At 38.1% G+C, this 18,867-nt stretch overlaps 1 protein-coding gene across 1 annotated transcript in view; it reads right to left on the bottom strand.

Annotated features, from left to right (window-relative positions):
• The window catches only part of TTC27 (tetratricopeptide repeat domain 27), a 105,932-nt gene that overhangs the window by 59,614 nt on the left and 27,451 nt on the right, over nt 1–18,867 (bottom strand). Inside the window, exons 8-9 of the mRNA XM_016218982.2 lie at nt 14,344–14,456; nt 13,238–13,304 (exon numbers count right to left, since the gene is read on the bottom strand). Of these exons, the coding sequence (XP_016074468.2) occupies nt 13,238–13,304; nt 14,344–14,456 (180 nt within the window). The remainder of the gene's footprint in view (nt 1–13,237; nt 13,305–14,343; nt 14,457–18,867) is intronic.

Genomic DNA, 18,867 nt, shown 5'->3' with positions numbered 1-18,867 from the left:
ACTTACAAAGAAAATTATATTATTTAAAATTTCCAGTCTAACAGTCCAGCAAGCAAACCCGATGGAGAGACCACCAACCCAACTACCTAAGCAGCAGGCCAGCCCCGCTGGCGAGGACTCAAGCTGTAATCTGTCCAGCTGGATGGGTGGAATTGATCCAGAGTCTCTAATGTGTCCCAACGAGGGTCGCTGCTTTAATTCCACTCAGTTTGGGACCTGAAAATGACCACTGCTGGCTCGGCCTCACCCTTCAGGTCTCGGCTTAAATGCCATCTCCTCAGAGAGGCTTTCTTCACCACCCCCCTAAGTGACTCCGTCTCTCCCCAGTGATTCTCTACGGCTGCATTCAGTTTGGAATATTATCCAGCTTCCTAAAGGAAGGAGGTTATGATACACACAGAAGACATTAATCTAAGTAAAATAAGCCAGACACAAAAGGACAAATACTTTTATATGATGGGACCTAGAAGAGTGAAACTCACAGAGACAAGAAGCAGAATGGTGGCTGCAGGGGCTGGGGGAGGGGGAATGAGATGCTGCTCAATAGGCACAGAGTCCCGTCCGGAGGGATAAAAGGTTCTGGAGATGGACGGTGCAATAATTGTACCTCAATGGGAATGTCCTCAATGCCACTGAACTGAACCCTTAAAAATTGTTAAAATGGTAGAATTTTATGTAATGTATATTTTACCATAATAAAAAAATAGCACATATGTATTACAAAATCATTACTGACCAAGCCCTTAAAAAGACAGAGCAACCTTAGTGTCAAGTTTAGTGTTGCTAAAACTTAAAACGGAAAACAGAAGGTGAAAATACAACTGTGCACAAACTTTCATTCTATTTTAAAGCCACTAATGATTTCTTGGATGTGACATCCTGTACATATATTCAACATCTTCTAAATTTCAGAATTTGTTTCCCAAAGGCTGGGTGATGTTAGTACATGCAAAGGTTCTGATATATTTCTAAGTCATTAAATTAGAGTGAACACTCTATTTTTAATCATCTCATCGATTTTTCCCAAAGAATATATTTTTAATAAGATATAAAATAGTGCATGTTTCTAATTCTTATAATTTATCATTTACTTCCAATAATTCACTCATTTTCCAAAAATACTCTGTAAATTTCTGAATATTTTACTCTAGACTGGTCCTGAATAACAGAAATTATTAAAAGGTTGATAAATGGAGACTTGACTTCTTGCTCTGAGGGAAATACACAAACTACTTAATTGCAAAAGCCTATAGAAAGTGGGGTTTTTTAAAAAATATATATCTTTATTGATTTCAGAGAGAGGAAAGGAGAGGGAGAGAGAGAGAGAAACATCAATGATAAGAGAGTTATTGATCGAGCCCGCAACCCAGGTATGTGCCCTGACTGGGAATCGAACCCCAATCACCTGGATCCTAGGCAGATGCTCAACCGCTGAACCACGCCAGGCCAGGCTAGAAAGCGGTTCTTAACCAGAATTCTATTCACCCACCCAGGGGAGCAAGCTGCCACCTTTCTGAAGGCACAGAGTACAAATCGCCCAAAATACAATTAAGCTGTGACCACTCCATGTGCAGTCCTCAACCTGCCGGAGCAGGGCTTAGCAACCTGCCCATGAGAAGCCATTGATGTTAGTTACCTTAAAGCCTAAAAATATTCCAATCCTGGTCAAAGTGCTTTACAAATATTAATGGTATCATCTGATTTTAAAAAGTGCTTAATATTAATATAGTCCAGTTTACCATTTTTTTGTTTTATGTTAGAGCTTTATTGTCCTGTTTGTCCAAAAGTCTCAAAAATGTCCTCCTATATTTTCCCTCTAAAAACTTTATAGTTTTCAATTGTACATTCTGGAATTGATTTTTGCATATATAGTATTATATAGGAGTTAAGATAGCTTTCTTCCAGATGGATTTAAACATCTAGTTTATCAAAAAACCTACCCTGTCCCCACTGTACTGCAGTGCCAACTTTGTCATAAGTCAGATGAACCATGCATGCATGAATCTGTTTCTGGACTCTCCATCTGTTCCGCTGATTGGCTTGTATTTCCTTATGTCAGAATGTCTTAATTCAGTGTTTCTCAAATTTTAAAGTACAAGAATAACCTAGAGAGAGTGTTAAAACATAGACTCCTTGGCCCCAGCCCCAGAGATTCTGATTCAATAGGGGTTGAGGTGGAACCAGAGAAACTGCATTTCTCACCAGTTCCCAGGTGATGTCTGAGGTTGCCAGTCCAAGAACCACCTTGGCACCTGAGCACCTTCTTAACTAATAGTTTCCTCACAGGGCTGTGACCTGGCAGTACTCCAGCTCTGTTCTTCAACTCTGCCATAGCTACTCTAGTCCTCTGCATTTCCATATGAATTTTAAAGTCAGTCTGAGTTCTACAAAACCAAAAGACAACAGTAACAACAACAAAAACAAACTGCTAGAACTATGTTAGGGACTACATTGATTATGTAGGTTAATTTTAGGAGACTTGACATTTTAAAATATTGAGTCCTCCATGAACACAGCATATCACTTCAAGATATGTCACCTGAGCTGACTCCAGGACTCATACTGAAAAAGGAACTGTGATAATCTAACATCTGAGGAGACTGTTAACTGCTTGAAATGAAAAGGTCAGTGAATATGCTTTACCTTACACTAAAAAGAAAATTTTAATATTATGACACACCATATATGTGTGTGTGAGAGTGTATGATTTAATTTAGCTAACAATTTCTGACTATATCCAACATAACTCACATTCCCAGAAAAGTAACAAAGAAAATTTTGTAACACCACCAAAGAAGATCTGGAGTGTTGTTTCTATTAAAAACAAATTTCCTTTTCATTCTTATCACTGTACATTTCACAGAATCTTCTTCTAGAGGTCAGTCGGGTCCTGTATATGACAGCCAGCCAGTCTGCCCCTTTAAACATGAAGGAGCTTTCAGATAGCTGCTTTTCCACACATAAATCAAAGCCAGCTCAGGGCTCTCCTTGTGGGTCCATGATTCTATAGCTATTACTCTAAAGCCAAATTGGATGATGCCCACCCAGGTCAGGCTAACCTTACAAAGCAAGGAGCAAAGAAATGCTATAAAGAGCAGAACCACTCCCTCTCTTAATAATCTTAAAGAGCATTTCTTGTTCAAATCAGGACCAAATGATAGTAAGTTTCAATTCTAGATTGAGTCTGTAAGTTATTCCCCGTGAAGTAGACCGGCACTCCAAATTCCCCATCCTTGTTCTATAGACCATTTAAAATCCGTCTCAAATCTATTTTCCCCAAGACTCATTATTGCCCCAAACAAATCTCCTAACTCAGCTCACTGAACCCAGTGTAGCTCACTCCTCCCCATGCCCTTCACTCCTGCTATCACTCCATCTAAACCCCACCTGTCTTTCAAGGCCTGACTCAAATCCCCGCTTAGCGAACAAAGCCTCCTTTGACTGCTCTGTCCCAAATAGGTTCTCCTTTTATGAACAGTTAAGGGACTTATTTACCTGTGTTACCAATTTGTAGTTTAAACTGCCTGATACTGCTCATTATGTTATAATAAGCTTATCTAATCTTGGCTAAATTAAAAATTCCATAAAGGTGAGTCCTGTTTTATAGCTTTACTTTTCCCACCATATCTAGTAGCATGTGTGACAAATCCCGAGATTCTGAACCTCCTTGCTAGTACAATGCTTTCAGAGCTCTTTTCTATGTTCCGCAAATTTTCATACAGAAAATCATGCTGAGAGATCATGCTGCTGGTCACTTGGCTGCCTCAAAAAGGCATATCTTCTGGGCGCTGGAGATGCCAGTTCATCGGCACTGCCAGAGGCACCACTGTTATGAAAAGCAGACCTTATTAAAACATATGTTATTTTCAAACTGAAGTTTCATACTTTAACACCATGTTAATTCATAACGTCAAAAGGCTGAGAGCTTTCGCTTTGATGACAGCCAAAGGCAGACGTACACAGCCATGAGTCTGAACAAGACGCCTTACTATTAAATGTACTGCCAGCTGACATAAGTCCGATGCAGCTCTCCTGTTTGCGGACCGCAGCCCCACTAAAGGCTTTCTCCTTTACCCGGCATGACCGCTCTCCATCATCACTGACTCTGCTTCTCGTCAGCCTGATGAAACACAGTAAGGTTCACTTTCAAAGTAAAATGTGTGCCATGAAATCAGTACTTTTTAATCTTTAAAGTGGCTTATCAAATAACATTTAAATGATCTTGCTATCGCTCAAAATAGTTTTTAATTTTATTTTTATTATCTGATATACAGAGATTAAAAGTAATTAAAATCTAAATGATAAGGTATAACAAAAAAAAACCTGTCAATATGGGACTGTTTTTTTGAAACTTACCATTACATTTATAAAATTCATTTGTGTTGTTGTTTATAGCTATAGTTCATTTATTCTCATTTCGCTGTTGTATAAAGTGTGACACAAGACACTTTATCCATTCTCCTGTCAACAAGCATTTAGGTTGCTTCTAGTTTGTTTGCCATTACAAAACATTGCTGGTATTGAACATTCTTGTCCGTGTCTTCTGATGCAGGTGCAAGAGTTTCTTAGGCATACTCCAAAGACTGGAATTTCTGGGATACCTGTTATACACAACTTGGTGTTTTACATCTCTCTGGTATGGATAAGAATGGATTACATTTTTTTTCAATCTGCTTTTTAATTTCAAATTATTTCTAGGCGTTCTATTTTCTCTCCCGAATCATAAAAGTCTAATAATAGAAGTTGTTCGGCTACCTTTGTAATTATATCTTTTTTTCTTTAAATGTTCTATACATAGCTGTTCTATAGTATGAATCAGAAAACTGCAACTTGTCCTTTAGTCTATTGATTGTATCTTTGACTCAATCATAGTGGCTTGCCTTCTCTTCTGTTTGCTGACCTTTAATTGTGAGTTCACTGCTCTATTTTAACTTGGGATTAGAGATGTTTTCTTCCAGAGACTGGTTTCTGCTGCCACAGCCAGGCAGCGCCATGATTGAGGATCACTTCATCATCCTGAGGGCCTTGGCACAGTGGGAGGTTCTGAAAGTGAGATTATTTCAGGTAACTCCACCCTTCCAGCTGCCTGCCAAGGTCCCAGCTCCCTGACTCCCATTTCTGGCCCCGACCCTAGCTGCTAATTTCTCTGTGTGTCTGTGCATACATCTGTGTACTCAAGTCAGGTGGGAAGACTCCTTGGATACCTCTTCCACCTCTTGGGAGACCTGCAATGTCTTAACGAGTGTACTTTCCAGGGGTCAGTTGTTCTGCAGCCGGTGGACCTCAGAGCACCTTCTCTGCCATAGTGGCAGAAGTGGAAGGCTCTGGTCTGGTCCTTGAGTCCCCTGTCTTTCTTTTCATCTAAGACATTAGGTTTATTTCCTAACTCCTCCCCATTTCCTTTGCTCCTAAAGACAATATGGGGCAAGACACAAGGTTGAAACCCAGTAAGAGACATAGGCAGATTGACAGACATTTAATGGTGGCCTGAGCACGTCCCAGATAACCTGCTTATATCTTCAACACAAAATTAGAATGATTATCTAGCCATGAGGCAATGATGGGCTTTCTAATTTTCTACATAGTTTTGTGCCAGAAGTTTCTTTCTTTAACTTTTTACTTTCAAATTTATTTTTTCTTTCAGAAAAATTGGGAGAGTAATACAAAAAAACCCCTGTATATACACCCTTTACCCATCTGTTAACATTTTACCATACAACCAACCAGTAGCTTCATCTCCAGGCCTGATACAGATTCTACTAAAAATGTCATTTGTAAATTTAAAATAATTAAATTCTACTAACTAGCTATTTTTATATCCATTAACACAAGACGTTGTTTGAAATCTTATATTAATACCTCACTTTATTTTAGATGTCAATTACCTATATTATTGTATACAGAGTTTCCTGACCTACGAACTCGTACGATTTTACACTCATCTTGGCTACTCTTCTGTTTGTTGTGTATGTTGACTCTTAACCATGAGGGAGAAAAATTCAACAAAAATTTTTAAATTGACAACCTGGTTACATGCTAAGGGTCAAAAGTAATCCACCTAGAGCTCTACACAGCATATTCCGCCACTTAAATTATGGAGTTTCTTTTGAACACAGGTTTCCAAAAATATTTGGGAAAAACTAGCCTGATTTTGCCCTTAAAAGGGAGTATGCTTCATGCTGAATGTGAAGATTGGGCAATTTCCTATTGGGAATTTGTTCTCCTCTGCATTCTTTCCACTTAACACAGTAGTCAGGCTGCGTGGTTGTGCTGTCCTTCTGAAACTAATGATGAGGACACCCAAAACTATGTAATAAACTAATCAATCTTACATATGAGCTCTAAATAATATGTATGCATTTCAGCCTTTAGGATATTCCTAGTGACTTTATTAAAATATAAGACAGATACAATAAAACAAAACCATATTTAGGGTAGTGTTTGAACTCTTGACAAATGTATACACCTATGTAACCACCATGAAATCAAGGTATACAAAATTTCCATCAACCAGAAAGTTCCCTTGCACCCCTCTGCAATGAATATGTGACCTATGTTCTAGCATTATGATTTATTTTTGCCTGTTTTAGAATTCCAATAAACGGAATTACATGATCTGTCTTCTTTAACTCAAAATCATGTTTTTCAGATTCACCCACACTGTTACATGTATCAGCACTTCATTTCTTTTTACTGCTGAGAATTATTTCTTTAGATGGATATAAAGCAGTTTATCATTTACTTGCTGATGGACATTTGGGCTATTTCCAGATTTAAACTATTATGGATTGAACAGCTGTGAACAATGGTAGGTTAGTCTGATAGATAAATACCTAGAGGTGGAACTGATGATTAGCTGCATGAGAAAATGCCAAACTGTGTTCCAAAGTGGTTGTACCATTTTACATTACATCTGCAATATATGAGAGTTCCAACTACCTCACATGGTATTATAAGTCTTTAAAGTGGGATCTTGTTGTGGTTTTAATTTGCATTTTCCCAGTGACTAATGCTGTTAAGCATTTTTCATGCCCTTATTGGTCATTCCTATATCTTTGGTGGAGTGTCTGTTCAAATTATTTGTCCATTTCTAATTGGTGTGTTTGTCCTATTATTACTGAGTTGGAAAGAGTATTTATTCTGGATACAAGTTCTTTACAAGATATATGTACTGTGAATATATTCTCCCAGTCTGTGTCTTGTCTTTTTATTTTAATAATAATGTCCTTCAAAGAGCAGAAGGTTTTAATTTTAATGAAGTCTAATTTATCTTTTTATCCAATTTTTCTTTTATGGTTCATGAACTTAAAGAGTCCTAGTTAAAATTGCTCATTACCCCAATGTTACAATTTTACTTTAAGGAAACATACGAAGATTGTTGTAACATTGGGGTCAATGACTTAGGTTAAAGGTTGTCTTTGTATACATAAATTTCCTTTTTGATTTTTTCATTGATCCACCAACTAAGTCTGTTGTTTAATTATTTGATTTCTAAATATGTCAAGATTTTATAGATATCTAATAGTTATTTATGTGAAATTTAATTCTGTTGTAGAAAGAGAATATATTCCTTATGATGTTAATTTTTTATCCATTGAGACTTGTTTTATTGGCCCAGCATATGTCTTGCTGAACATACCATGTATACCTGCAAATAAACATATTCAAGTAACAACTGACCCTCCATATCCAGGGGTTCCACATCTGTGAATTTGACTAACCATGAATGGAAAATATTCTTTAAAAAATGTTATCTTGCCCGGCCGGGTGTGGCTCAGTGGTTGACCATCGACCTAGGATCCAGGAGATCAAAGTTCGATTCCCGTCAGGGCACACGCCCAGGTTGTGCGCTCGATCCCCATCAAGGGTCATGCAGGAGGCAGCCGATCAATGACTCTCTCATCATTGATGTTTCTTATCTCTCTCTTTCCCCCTCTCCTTTCTTCTCTCTGAAATCAATAAAGATATATTTAAAAATAAAAAATGTTATGTTGTTGCTGACTTGTACTGTGTACTTAGACTTATAAGGGTTGTGTCTGTACTGAACATTTTCAGACTATTTTTCCTGTTATTACTCCCTAAACAATACAGAATAACTACTACTTCCATAGCATTTATATTGTTAGGCATTATAAGTAATCTGGAAATGATTTAAAGTATGTAAGAGGATGTGTGCAAGTTACATGAAAATACTATTTTATTTTATATAAAGGACTTGAGCATCTGCGGATTTTGGTGTCCATGAAGGATCCTGGAACCAATCCCTGGCAGATACCTAGGGATGACTGTATTATGAATGCACTGCTCTATAAATACCAATTAGGTCAAGCTGGCTGATAGTATTATCCAAATTATCTACGTATTTACTCACTGTTTTTGTCTACTTGTTCTATCAATTGCTGAGAGGAGTGTTAAAATCTCCAACTATGACTGTGACATTGTCTATTTCTCACTTTCATTCTGTCAATTTTTGCTTCATGTTATGTTTTGCTTCATGTTATGCTATTATTTGGCACATACCTATTTATGATTGTTATGTCTTCCTGGTAAATTTTCTCTCTCTCTTTTTTTTTTAATCCTTACTTGAGCATGCCTTTATTGATTTGAGAGAGAGAGGAAAAAAGAAGGGAGGAGAGAGAGAAACATCAATCAGTTGCCTCTCGTATGCACCCGATCAGGGGTCGAACCCGCAACCTGGGTATGTGCGCTGACTGGGAATCGAACCCAAGACCCTTTGGTCCTGAAATAGGATATGTACAAGTAACTCAGTTCAACTCCAGTCAAAAAATTTTTATTAAGCCTCTGCTTAGTAACAGTTAACCTACAAACTGATACAAGAAATAAAATATACCCATCTCCTGCTTTTTTAAAAGTGAGCAAGTTATAACCCAGAGGTAGCTACAAAGATCATTATCAATAAATACCTATTAAATTAAAATGTGCAGAGTAACATTTTAGAAGACAAGTATTCAAACCACAAGGAAAATCACAATTCTGAGCTATCCTGCATAATTCAGAACATGCCATCATGTAATGCTCACACAAACTATCAGAAGTGTTGTGGCTATCTCACAAAGTTGTATCACCTATCTTAAAAAATTAAAATTAAGAAATGAGTATGTTCTAGAAAGAAAAAAAAAGGTGATCATTTTAATCTGTAAAAGTGATTAGCAAACTATTTTATGTTCATTAAGTAAATATTTATTAAATAGCTTTAAAGTTAATAGCAGAAAGAGAAAATATATACAATATAATGTGTAACTTCCAGAGGACTTTTCCTTTTTTCGTTTCCAGGGACCTCGGGATTTCAGGCAGACAGTCAGAAGGCAGGTTGCCAATATCAATTCACACTTAAGCAAAACTTCAGCCAATTAAAACTAAAACACCTGTCTGAATTAACAAAATTGTTCTCATTTCCAACAATGAGAGGAAATGAAAAGCATTACTGAATGTCACTGACATGGCTCATCTGAAAGGAAATAAGGTAGATAACATAGCTAATTTTAAATTATCAAGCCAATATGACATAAAGGCTCTCTAAGACAGACCGGGTTATTTTTGCTATGACTTACTCAGTTTTCCTGAAATGTGCGAATATAATATCTCAGGAAAAGCACTACATAATGACAACTTAAAAAAGTAAAGTATTCCTTTTAGGACAAGCTTCTGACATTGCTGAATTAAAACATTTTCCCAACACATCGCACATATATTTCAACATGCTGCACCAACATGAAACACTGGCAAAAATTTCTCCAAAAAAAGAGACTACACCATCATTTTAATAAACTTCAGTACAGGTCATTAAAACTGAATGAAACTCAGGACCAATAGGTCATTCATTTATTCAATAAATATGTACCAAATGCCCAAAAACCCCGGTCTATCCCTCCAATGCTTACAAGTCTCTGGTGGGAGTATTAAGACTTGTGTTATACTTGCTCTTCTATCAGCAAAGGCATAGTGTTATACTTGCTCTTCTATCAGCAAAGGCATAATGTCAACGGTTCACAACCCCAGTCCCCAACCACCAACGCTGCTGCAGGGCAGGGAAATGGATGCCCAGCGAGAAAGGGGATGCTGCTTCTTTCCTCTCTGCTCCCTTCTCTCCCACAGCTATGGCCAATTCCAAACAGAAATGCTCCCCTCCAATAGCCCGGCCCTTCGCTGGAAGCGGCGGGTGCCTCTACCCCCCCCCCAAGTCCTTTCACACCCATCCTGTAATCTGATCCTGAAACAGCGCCGAGGGAGGAGCAGGTGGCTCCTCCCGCCCTCGTACACCAGAGAAGAGGAACCGCGTAGTTCTCCTTCCCCCTGGGTACGGATGCGCTAGGTAGTACAGTGGGTTAAAGCAGTGCTACCTAAAGTCCAAACTAAGTGGCCTAATGCAGCACCAAGCTGTTGAGCAGAAATAAATCCCATTGCAGGATTTTGGATATAGAATGGGGCAAAAGTCGGTTTACAGTTGTGAGTACTCAAAACACAGGGCTTATTCTTGTATTATTATTAATTATTGTATTATTTTTCATAGGAAAACTGTAAACCCACTTCATTTCATTCACTCTCTTCTTCTGCATACATTTATTAAGCAACAGCTATGAGTAAAGCCCTGAAGCACTGTACCAGGCTTCGCAGAAGACCCAGAGAAGAACGGAGCCCAGTTCCTACAACTAACAGTTTATAGTCTTATGGGGAAGATAGGGCATATACATAAATAGTTATAATATAAGCCCAAATATGACTCTTGTTAAAATAGAAGCACAGACAAAAATTCAAGAGTTCAGAAGTGGGGTAGCACCGAAATGTATTCCCTCTTGCCTCAAATACTCTTTTGCAGTTATAAATAATAGGCTATAAATAAAGGATACTTATATATAGGATATATAGTTATACAAGATATCAATGTCACTGAAATTCTTCATTAACTCCAGGAGTCACTTCTCATTCATCTTATTATCTGGTTCAGTATCATGTACAAAGAAGGGATAAGGGGAAGGAAGAGTTGACGAGGGCTGATCTGGGTTTTTCTGTATTCTGTATGCTTCCTTTGGGGTTAAAGAAAGCATGGGGTGGTAAAGAGCCCAAAGTGTGCACGGGACTCCTAAAAGCCTTCCTCACATAAAAGTTCCTCACCCCACTTCTTCCAATTAAAGATTTCCTTGGGATTCACAAACTCATCTCTTTAGGGGAAGTGGCCTAGCACTAAGCTCACTGTGACAAACAGCTTTCCCCCTAACGGAGATCAGCCCTCCGTCAGTTCTGATTTGGAAAAGAGCTGGAGGAGCAGAGAGAGCAAAAAAATTTATGTACGACAGAGCCCTTGGGGAAAAGTATGAAGCCTGAATTTATGACCTTCACTGAGAGCCAGGAGGGATGAGTTAATGAGCAGCAGAAGTTATCGGAGTTGATTCCTTCAGAAGTGCCTCACAATTCAGAGGAACAACAATGGGGAAAGAAATAACAATAATAATAAAGAATCAGAGAAGAAGTAGAAAAAGGTTGAAATGAGAATAAATATACCCCCACCCACAGGAAAAGCTAAAAAAGTAACTGTTTGCATGGAAATAGAGTATTTTAGTGTCTTTTCAGGATAACTGTGGACAATATATATACCACAATAAAATGCTTACGGACCCAGACTCGAGGGGATGTTGCTACCAGCCATTCCCCCCACAAGAGGCCACGGGAACACTTCCTATCATATGCTACATCCTGTTTACCTCAAAGAATCCCAAGTGTCCCAGTCATCATTTATCATCTGGACACTAGTCCCCATCCAGCTCAGCACTGCTCCAGAGCCCCGCATCCTTCCCTGTGCCTCACCTCACGCAGACCCGAGTTCAATGTCACCTTCCCACTGCAGCTTCCCACCACCATGTCTAACACCGAAGTCCCTGTCCCATGCTTATTCCCCACCCTGCTTTATATTTCTCCTGTGCACTTCTATTAAATATGTATTTCTCTCTTTGTCTACTGTGTATTTCCCCCACAAGGATGTAAATTGATGTAAACTCCAACAAGGAAAAGAGTGTTTTCTACTGTATCCCCGATGACCAGCACAATGCCTAGTACATATTAAGTATTCAATAGGTATTAGCTGCATAAATAAATGGCAAGTACATTTTTAATGTATCTTTTTAGAAACGTTTGTAACATTTTACTTATCAAATTCCTGATAGCATATGTAACGAATGAAAACATTTTTACATAGTAACCTCAACACAGACGTGCTATAATGATGAACACCCAAGATTTCTAACAAGGGGGGAAATAAAAGGCACCCAGAGGATCAAAAGATTAGCATCCAACCAGTTCCAAAACCACGGGCAGAAAATAGTAACTTGCAAAATTTATATGACAGTACAAAGTGAGTTTTTCTTTCTACCAGATAAAAATATTTTTTGCCTTATCTGAGAAATAACAAAGAAATAAAACACCAGAATTCTAACCTGGTACAAAAATGCCTTTGGAAAAAATTATGTATCTTAAGCCACTTGTGTTCAGCAAAGACGAGTGTATCTTCGTTTTCTCCCTAAAGCTGAAAGGATGCTGACGAGCTCTTCATCTTCTTGAAAAGCCTTCTTTGCTCTGAACTTTTAAACATCTGACTCTCTCCTTCCCACTGCCGATTTTCTCCAGCTGTGACATTTATCAGCTTTATTTCCTCTTACCCCATTCCCTCTTCCATTCTCTGGAATGACTACCCAGATACTCCACTGAAACTGTCCTTAGAGATAAGTGACGCATGCCAATTATCAAAGCCCACAGCCTTTCTCCTGACACAACTCCCTCCGCAGCCTCTATAGCCCACGCTCTCCAGGTTTGGCTCCCGGCTCCCTGAAGGCCTCTACTCATCACATCCCTGTAGGCACCACCCTTGCTCTTACAGAGGAGTTTATGCTAGAGTGGCCGCAGAGTGAGGATTCAAACGTTTGCTCCATCACTTCATTTATTCGATCAGCATTTACTGAGCACCTGTTCTGTGTTATGCTCCGGGAACAAACAAGGAACAAGAAATAATGGGTCACTGCCCTAAAAGCCAAGCAAGAACAAAGAAAAATACTTATGTCTAAATCAGCAGCAAGACAGATGCAGTTTGGAAACTAAAATGATGAGTTTTTGTTCCCTTTCCTTAAGTGGCAGCGTTTCAACGTGAGCACTTGAGGCAAGAATATACCCGAGGCAAAATATCAACAAGGAAAAAAATGAAACTGGAGAGAAAGGGGATACGACTCACCGAAGTAAATGCCAGCAGCTCCTCTTCGGTTAACTTATGTACTGGGTTATTCTTTTGCAAATTGGTGCTTTAAATTTAAAAAAGGCAAATTACTTCTAAAATGTATGTTGTATCTAATGAAATATAATTTTTGAAAGGCAAAGTAAACTTATTTCATATACTTGAAAACACATATTTTAATATTACCATATTATATACAAGTGTAACATGAGCCTGCCAAAGATAAGTACAGAAACTAGTAAAAATACTGACAAAATGTGGTTGGTGTACTAAATGTCAACGTAATTTATTTTACTAGGAAAAAAGAAACTGAGGGAAAGTCTACAAAATAAGTGGCTTTTAAGTTTCAAAAGTGTTAATATCACAGAAGTCAAGCAAAACTGAGCAACTCTTCCAGACTGACAGAAACTAAGGAGAAACGACAGCTAACAGCAATACATCTTCCAGGCTGGCTCCTGTGTACAAGGGAGGTTTCCGGGACCCTGGTGAACGTGAATGGAGTCAGTATTAAATGACAGCAAGTTATGAAGTCATTTCCCTGGTTTTGGTAGCTGTATTGTGACAATGTACAAAAACACCCTGCTCGCAGTCATCACACACTGAACTGTTTCAGGGAGATAGAGTATCATGTTGGAAAATGATTCTCTTCAATTCTTTGCAATGCTTTGCCCTGGCAACTTTTTTCCAAATTTGAAATTACTTCCAAATAGAAAAAACATATAAAAATAAAAGGAAAAACTATTTCTACTGTACATAAGTTCCTACAGTGTTAAAATAAGTCTGGTTTTTGAGATGTAAATATCCTCAAAGTTCAAAATACTCATTCTCACCTATCCTGAATACTTTATTAAGTATATCCCTCGCTAAAGCTAAACAAAGAAATTTTGCTTATGGAGGGAAAGGATACGAATGCCAACTTCCAGGAGATTCTGGAGATCCCTAATCTCTAACCTTTTCATTGGATGGCCAACTAGTGTTGATCTTCAGAAGCATTACAAGATTCCCTCTTCACCAAGAACTCCTGGGACCTCCTGAATAAAGATTTCCTAACACAAGAGAACCAACAGGCAAGGTGTTCAATGTTGCCAAGCAAGTCATTAACTTACCAGATTCCAAGGATAACAGCAAGCTCTTCAGCACACAGGTCGGGCATCTGAAACTGTTCACAATCTGCCAACTTTATCTCATTTAGAACAGTATCATCATTCAGCTCAAGATTCTGGTGGAATACAAAAGAAAATACTAAGACCAAAAATTAAATGTGATTCATTCAACAGACTGTATGCAATTGCCTGCTAGGGAAGGATAAGATAGCTTTTTGTTTAAGATTATGCAATGCTTACATATAGTCAATAGGCTTTCTTTTGTTTTGTTGTTGTTGTTTACATATATCTTTGCTGATTTCAGAGAGAGGAAGGGAAAGGGAGAGAGACAGAATCATCAATGATGAGAGAGTCATTGATCCGCTGCCTCCTGCATGCCCCGCACTGGGAATCGAGCCTGCAACCCCAGCATGTTCCCTGACCAGGAATCGAACCGCGATCTCCTGGATCATAGGTCGATGCTCAACCACTGAGCCACGCTGGCCGGGCAATAGGCTTTCTTTTCAAACATAGGTTTGGGGACCATTTGTTAGAAACAGGACATGCCACCTATAGTTCAGGAATGCACTGACAATATCGATAACAGAGTAACATCTATCACTGCCTGAGCCTACTGTGCTCTTTCTACTCTGCCTCTAAACTATAAAACATCAACAACTCTCAACTCTTCTTCTCAACGGGATCTGGAAGAGCAAAACAACTTGAAAAGAATAAAGTCTGAGGACTTAGAGTACTTGACAGAATACTTGATTTTAAGAATTACTACAGCCCGGCCAGTGTGGCTCAGCAGTTGAGCATTGACCTAGGATCTAGGAGATCATGGTTTGATTCCTGGTCAGGGCACATGCCCGGGTTGTGGGCTCCATCCCCAGTGGGGGCCGTGCAGGAGGTGGCCAATCAATGGCTCTCTCATGATTTGATGTTTCTCTCTCTCTCTCTCCCTCTCTCTTCCTCTCTCTGAAATCAATAAAAACATATGTTAAAAAAAAAAAAATTACTACAAAACAAAAATAGTGTGGTACTGGAATGAAGACAGATATATAGCTGAATGGAATAGAATAGAGTCCAAAATTTCAGATCCACATTATATGGTCAGTTGATTTTCAACAAAGGTGCACAGGTGATTGACCAGAGGAAAGTCTTTTCAATAAATGACTGGAACCTGGATATCCATTTAGGAAAAAAATGTCCCTCACCCCTATCTCATACCCTATACAAAAATTAAATCAAAATTGATCACAGACCTTAAAGTAGAAGCTAACAGTAAAAAACTTCTAAAAGAAATCCTAAAAGAAAAGTTTTGCAATACTGGGGTAGGCAGACACAATAAAAAACCTGAACTATCAGAGAAAAACTTAATGCTGGACTTCATCAAATTAAAAACTTTTGCTCTTTGAAAACATTGTTAAGAAAATGAAAAGACAAGCTACAGACTCAGAGAAGATACTCACAAAAGAAGTATCTGAAAAGGGGCTCGTGTATAGAATACGGAGAAGTCTTACAGCTCAGTAATAACAAGATAACCCAATATAAAAATGGACAAGTTTTATACAGATGCTTCATAAAAGAAGATATACAAACAGCCAACAAGCAACACAAGAATATCCTGGACAACAGTAGTCACACACATTAGAATGGATAAAATTTAAAAGACTGATAATTCTAAATGTTGACAAGGATCTGGAACTTTCTTAAAATGGTACCACGACAGAAAACAGTTTGTCAGTTTCGTACAATAAACACGCATTATCATGTGAGCTATCCATTCCACTCCTAAGTAGTTCCCCATGAGAAATGAAAACACATGTCCCCACAAACATATGTATTTAAATGTTCACAGCAGTTTTATCTGTAACAGCTCCAAACTGGAAACAACCCAAACGTCTGTCAACAAGCAAATTTTTAAAAATTATATATATGGTATATCTACCCAATGGGATTCTAATCAGCAATAAAAGAAACTAGTGACACACACAACCACATAAACTTCAAAATCATCATGCTAAGCAGGAGACCAGATACAAAAGAGTACATACTGTATGATTCCATTCATATGAAATTCTAGAAAAGCCAAATTATCTGTAGTCATGGAAAGCAGATCAATGATTGTTTAAGGCCAGAGGGGTGGAGGGTTAACTGAAAAGAGCATGATAGAACTTTTAGGGTAGTGGAACACATCCTGACTGTAATGGTTGTATATATTTGTCAAATCTCATCAAACTGTACAATTAAAATGGGCCAATTTTTCTGTGTGTAATATTTCAATAAAATTGTTTTTAACGAGTTATCAAAAAAATAGTAAAATCACAATGTGATACACTCAGAAGAATGGCAAAAATTTAAAAGACTGACAGTACCAAGCATTGGCAAGGATGTAGAGCAATTGGTGCCTTCATACTCCGATTATGGGAATGCAAAATGGTATAACCACTTTGGAAAACAGTTTGGCAGTTTCTCACTAAGTTAAAAATATACTTATCACATAACCCAGCCATTCCATTCCGACATATTTACCCATGAGATTAAAAACATATGTACATACAAAGACTGACACAAAAATTTTCCAAGCAGCTTTATTCATAAAAGCCAAAAACCAGAAAGAGTTCAATCGTCCACCAACAGGGAATGGATAAACACATTGTGGTACTAACTGAGCAATAAACAGAAGCTAACTATTGCTATCAAAATATCAATGACTCTCAAACATCAGGCTAAGTGAAAGAAGCCAGACACAAAATTGTCATACTGTATGATTCTATTTATTTGAAATTCTAGAAAACACAGATCTAGTCTGTGACAGAAAGCAGATCAGTGGGAGGGAAAGTGATTGCAGGAATATGCGCAGACTTTTCAGCAGAATGGAAACTGTTTTGTATTTTGATTATGCTCGTGGTTACATGTGTCTATTTACCAAATCTCATCAAAACTGTACATTTAAAATAGGTACATTTTATTTTATGTAAATATTTCCTCAACAAAGTTGATTTAACTTTTTTCTAATTTAATAAAAGCAGCTAAACCTAGGAAGACTTTAGGAGATAAATGGAGCTGAGCAGAACCTTCTCACACCCCTACTTCAGGAGGCTGAAAACTGTTTATGACTAAAATGTCAACCTCTTAACAGGTAATCTCTTAATTGATAACAGTCCTCTGTCCACATCACAGCCCAAAAAGACAGCTTTCCTTGTTTATCCTCAAATTCATCCTAACTATAGGTCCAGATCTATCTACAAGGTTTCAAGAAACAGTACAGCACCCTCAAGAACATCTAGGAACACAGAAATTGGTCTGCTTCTCAGTCTCCCGTGAAAAAATGCCTCTTCCTCCCTGACTGAGCATCCTTCAAAAGGCAGGGTTGGCAGGTGCACAGCACACCCTAGTGACCATCCATTTTCAACACAGGCCTTTCATAATTTTAAAAAAAGAGCTATGTATGTAATTTTAAGTTTTCTAAATGGCACACTTAAGGGATTAAGCACAGAAAAAAAAGAAAGACTCATGGACACAGACAACAGTATGGTAGTTACCAGAGGGAAAGGGGGTAGGGGGAGGTAGAAGAGAGTAAAGGGGGGATAAATGGTGATGGAAGGAGTCCTGACTTTAGGTGGTAAACACACAGTACAATATACAGATGATGTAGAATTGTATACCTGAAACCTATATGATTTTATTAACCAATGTCACCCCAATAAATTCAATTTTAAAAGCTTAAAAAATAAAAATAAAGTGATTTAACCTAATACATCAAAAATATTATCCTTGTAACATGTATCAACAGAAAATTATTAATTAGATACTATATATCCTTTTTTGTACACAGTCTACAGATTCAGTGTGCCTTTTACTTTACCACATCTCAGGTTGACCGACTCTCAAGTGATTAACAATCACACGTGGCTGATGGCTACCAACTGGACAGGTCAGCTCTAAAGAACCCCTAAACTCTCATTTTTTCTGCATCCTGATAGGGTTGTATCAACCTGCTGGTAAATTCCCTATGATCAGTAACACCTTTGTAGAGTGCCTTTATAGACACCTAATCTGATCCTTTAACAAAGTGGTATGGGGAAAACAAATGAGGAAATTAAGAATCTAAAAACTGTCCCAGGTTCTCACCCAGGGTGGACATTAAGGATGTGACAGGAACCCTAGTCTCCTCCTCCACCACAGAAGACCTGAGAATAGACATGTCAGTGTTAGCAACAGGGTATTCTCTATGTGCCAGGCACAATCAGGTGATCAAAACAGTCCTGATCTCCACCCAAGATTCTCTATGTTCCCACTCAGCTCTTTTTGAAATTAAAATGGGTCTACTGCAGTACCAAATCAATAAAGATATGTTTAAAAAATAAAAATAAAAAAATAAAAACCAGGCTGATGACAGTTAATCTAAGACTTAGGGAAGGACTTGGGTTACTTGCTCAAGAAGGAGGGCCCAGAATATTCTATGGAGGATGGAAGCAGTTATCAGTCTGGTTTCCTGACCAGCATCAACACAGCAGTGCAAATGCTCATTCAACTATGGCC

This window comes from Miniopterus natalensis, chromosome 13 (assembly GCF_054644295.1).
Source record: "Miniopterus natalensis isolate mMinNat1 chromosome 13, mMinNat1.hap1, whole genome shotgun sequence".
Classification (NCBI taxonomy): domain Eukaryota; kingdom Metazoa; phylum Chordata; class Mammalia; order Chiroptera; family Miniopteridae; genus Miniopterus; species Miniopterus natalensis.
Note: the sequence above shows the minus strand (reverse complement) of the source record. Positions and strands in the feature narration are given on the sequence as shown.